Source organism: Belonocnema kinseyi, chromosome 3, assembly GCF_010883055.1.
Source record: "Belonocnema kinseyi isolate 2016_QV_RU_SX_M_011 chromosome 3, B_treatae_v1, whole genome shotgun sequence".
NCBI classification, from domain to species: domain Eukaryota; kingdom Metazoa; phylum Arthropoda; class Insecta; order Hymenoptera; family Cynipidae; genus Belonocnema; species Belonocnema kinseyi.
The window spans coordinates 60646200-60650968 of record NC_046659.1 but is presented as its reverse complement, the minus strand read 5'-3'; the positions used below and the strand labels follow the sequence as shown (position 1 = coordinate 60650968).

Below are 4769 nucleotides of genomic sequence, written 5' to 3'. Positions count from 1 at the left end.
CATGTTTTTGAAGTGAAAATTTGCATCACTGGCATTATTTTGAAATTTATTTGCCTCAGTGCATGATTTTTCGTCACTTTTTGAGGTTATGGCTCAACCATGGCGTGATGGGTGATTTTTGATATCGAATTTGAATTCAGCGCCCCGAAATCCATAGAAATACGTGTGTCTTGTTGCCAGATCCGCACACTTTTATTTTTGTGTGGCTATGTAATTGATGAAAATTATAAAGCTAAAAACATAAAGAATAAACTTTCAAAATTTGTAACTAAGGTTCATGAATTTGCTGGATAATTAAAACAAATTTATTTGTTATTGCCATAGGTACTTAAATGTACTGCATGTCATGTCAATATTTTCAATCAAATATCTGATCGTCCGCGAAGAAAGGGGCTTAACGCGCAGGTAACCTCATTTTACAGGGAGAGCGATTGAAAAGACGGTTCAACACAGAAACATCATGAGGCATAGGAATAATATTTTTTACTAATAAAGATCAAATAAGAAACTATAGATGGGTGTGAAAAACTGAAAAATCAATTTTTTTCCTATTAGGGGCCTTTCTTCCTATTAGGGGCCTTTTTTGAGATTAGTGAAATTTATTTTAAAACGTTCATGTTAGATTTAACTAAGTATAAACCCAGTACTATAAATTTACTTTGACAAATGAAAAACATCGTTATTTAAGTTAACAATGCAATGTCTAAAACAAAATAAAGCACGCTCGTTTAAATACCCTGACCAAAAAAAATTTCCTGACATTTCCAAGTTTTCGAAGAGTAGAAATCCTAATCAATAAGTAATCAGTAACATCGACTCGAAACGAAAATAATCCTAAAATCAAAATAAACTCACCTGTTTCTTTTTGAGTCGCGCTGCCTGGAGGGCCGCTGCGAGTGAGTTGACATCAGGTCCCGAATTAGCATTGGAATCCCCAGAGTTGGTCTGATTGTTGGCTTCTGGAACGGGCGGGGGCGGAGGTGGAGGTGGTGCGGCAGGACCGAGGGCTGGTCCCATCGGGGGTGGTGGAGGGCCAGCACTGTTACCAACGGGAGCATAATTGTTAACATGGGTGCCAGGACCAGGATACTGGTTGAGGTTGACAGAGTTCGACGGGGTGCCGTACGGGTTCGAGCTGCTTCCAGACTGAACGTTACCTACAAACTGGCCTTGCGGCGGCTGAGAAACTACTGTCGCGTACTGAGACTGACTCTGCGCATACTGGTTGTTCGGAATGGTAGCATACTGATTAATCGAATTACTACTGCCATAATGGCTGCCGCCGCCGTACTGAGAGCTTTGACTGCTCGTGTACTGACTGCTTTGACTACTAGGTTGAGTACCGTAACCCTGACCTGTGCTAGTACCGTACAAGCTACTCTGACTACCCGAGTACTGTCCCATTTGATTTTGACTACCAGCGGCTACAAACTGATTGGTCTGCGAGGCTGTCACGCCGTACTGGTTCCCCTGATTGGAAGCATAGACTGTTTGGGACTGTGATTGACTGGGGTGGCTCGATTGGGATGGTGATTGTGCGTACTGGTTCATTGCCGGGGGTGCCGCCATTGGAACGTTGTTGTTATTGGTGCTGGTGTAAGAGATCATCGCGCCATTTGGCGGACAGGGTGGAGCGGGTGGAGCTGCTGGAGGCTGTGGCGGAGGTGCCGGGGGCATTTGCTGAATCGGTGCACCCAACGGTGGCTGCATCTGTTGAGGCTGGGGTGGGGGTGCTGGAGCTGGCGGGGCAGATGATGTTCGGTGGTGACCGGATTGCTGCTGTTGTGGTCCAATAGGTGGGCAACTTGGTGATATTGGGTTAGCACCATTCGTTGCTGTGGACAAATTAGACATCTTTTTCTAAATATGTTCTGAGATTCAACGGGCTTCTAGAGTCAATTGTTTTGTGATAAATGTAGAATTCTGGATCAGTTATATTACTTTCAGAATGGTAATGAGAATCAGAATATTACAAGGAATATAACCGGGCAATACATTTTTTGAGAATTTCTAAGAATTTAAATTTCCTGCTTTATACAAAAAAAATGCTTTAATTATAGAATTTCCCATTTAATATAGATACATATTTATACAAAAAGGTGTATTATAAACTTCAATAAATAATTAGTATTCATTTGAATATTTTATGAGTTACATTAACAAATCGACGTGTATAAACAAGGTTTTATCTCAGGAAGGCGAAATAAAAAGGTAGTGAAGTTTGGAACCTTGAAAATCCCATATAAATAGTACTGGAAATGCCAGCAACCTCAGAAGTCTGAAATCTTTCTTTTTGGTCCTGCCGAGATAGCACCTTGTCATCTGGATCCGTCGAAATGCGCTATCTTTTTGCTTGTAAAAAGAAAATTAGCAATAAAAAACTGGTAAAACGAATAGATTTGTACTCATTCTCTAAATTATTTAAAACTCTTCAATTCAGCCAAATTCTTCATTATATCGTCGGGTTAGCAAGAACTTAACTACCTACTCAGGAACGCTCGTATTCAGAAATCAATTTTTGCTAGCCGAATGAAAGTTGGTAGCATTAGCAGTATTATTTATACCTTTGGTGTAACATTACTTTTATATCGATTTAATAAACTAGAATAATATACCGAAAGAAACCTTTATTAGCTACAAAAAAACGTTTAAAATCCATTAGGAACACTAGACCCCTCATCCAGAGAGAACGCTAAATTTAGAAAACTTTTGTTTCTGGTATAAAAATAAAATGTAAAAAACTTGTTGCTTTGTTTATAAATCGAAACAATATTGACTTTCCACAAATAATAGGTTTGACGATTCATATCTTATAAGTTTAGTTTGAAAAGTTGAAAGCATAATAAAGAATTTCCATATATTTTGAATGAGATATGCCGAATGTATTAAATATCAAAATAAGAGATTTTGGAATTTTCTAAGTGTCTTATCTTTCGGTTAGTCAGTCCGAACATTAGTATGTTCCAGACATTGGAAAATCAAAATAAAATGCAATTAAAAAATTGGAAAGGAGTAAAAATAAACTTATAATAAGTGTTAATGTTAACAGAGCAAGGCACTTATTATCGTTAGAAGGACTTAAAAATGATACACACAAAGGCACGTAACTTTTCAGGATTAATTGAACGAGATATGAATTATATGTTACCTTGATTCTGCTGCGACATTCTGCGTTCTTGTATTATAGCCACGTCTTCCCTTGTCATCGTCCTAGAAAATAAAATTGCATGGTAAAGATTTATCAGATAATTTTTAAATCTTTGCACATTTCTAATAAATAAAAATTAATATTGCCTTTGTTTTGACACCATTTGCATTTTTATTCGTAAATACTTAAAGGTAACTTTGTCAATTTACATGTAACGTCCAATTTAGAGAATTTAAATACCCTTATCTCTGAAAGTTTTTCAATAAACTTCAGATAAATACAAAATAATTAAACCGTTTAAAAAGATTTAATTCGAAAACATTTATATTAAATGTCATAAATTATTACAATTACAATATCAGTGACATATTTTGATAATAAATAATCCACTCTTTTCCTTAAAGTTATCAGACCATCAAAATGAGTGACATATGTAATGAACTCTTCTAATTCTTTTGTATTTTGTACTCTATTTAAATTTCGAATTATTGCCTTTCTTAAAAGATATAAATTTTTCTTGCACCTCGAGATTTTCAGTTTGATAAAAGCTTTAGCGAATACTATTCACATTAAAAGAAATTTAACGTAAACGTAATATGTATACGCTCAATTAAAACTGATGAAGGATCTAATGGTTTGAATTGTATGTTTAGATATAAAATATTATAAAAGAAAGTATCTCCACTTTCAGTTTGAAAAATTAATATTATCCTTGAAAGACTCATTTACTCTTTAATAAGAATATAAGCTTGAATGAAACGCACCTATATCCCATATCTTCATCGAATTGTGGAGTGGCTTGTTGGTGTTGCTGTTGTTGGTAGACAGGCTGCTGTTGTGTTGTCGGCGCAACTGTCGGGCCCAGACTTCTTGATATGTTGCTTCCGTTACTCAGCACCTACGCAGTGTCCCAAACAATTAGTACCCAATTAACGACGACAATTCCAATTAAGATGACCCTCTAACTAGATAATCTGTACTAATGAAAAAATATGCGTACTTTTTCTTCAAAAAAGAGAAATAATTGTCTCAGGCAAAGTCTGGCAAGGTCGGAAGGAAAGGTCTTCATTAAACAAAATGTTAGAAAAACTAATTCTTAAATTAGATGATTACTCTTATGATCGAAGTATTTCAATTAACAAATTTATTTTTAGAGGGTGGTACCTTCATCCCAGAAAAAATTCCCTTTCTCACAGTTTTTAACTATTTAGTCTCACGATATTCACATTTGAACAAATAATTGGATGTTTAATCTCAATTCAAATCATTTTCAAAATTCATCGACAAAAAATAATTTCAGTGCTACCGAAGAAATCGGCGTCGGGCTCTGCATGACGCGGATGCGCGGACCGTTAATTTAAGTTGAAATCAGAGGCCTTCAAAACTCTTCAATTAGAAATTTTTGACGTAAAAATTCAACAGTTTTAAATGAAATGCCACAATAATAAAAATCCGGAAACAAGTATTAAAAATTTCACGTTGCAATTTAAAGCTTATTATATTCAACAATTAAAAATAAATATAATTTCTGCACTTTCCCCTGCTCGCCCAAAGTTCGGATCCGACTTTCTTAATAATTCCGCGATAATATTAGGAATCACTCATAAACTACGCTACCAAT

General features: G+C 35.7%; 1 protein-coding gene across 1 annotated transcript in view; it reads right to left on the bottom strand.

Moving 5' to 3' along the window:
- LOC117168728 (protein enabled) overlaps positions 1–4769 on the bottom strand; it is a 48549-nt gene that overhangs the window by 13063 nt on the left and 30717 nt on the right. Inside the window, exons 3-5 of the mRNA XM_033354457.1 lie at positions 3913–4046; positions 3149–3210; positions 856–1835 (exon numbers count right to left, since the gene is read on the bottom strand). Of these exons, the coding sequence (XP_033210348.1) occupies positions 856–1835; positions 3149–3210; positions 3913–4046 (1176 nt within the window). The remainder of the gene's footprint in view (positions 1–855; positions 1836–3148; positions 3211–3912; positions 4047–4769) is intronic.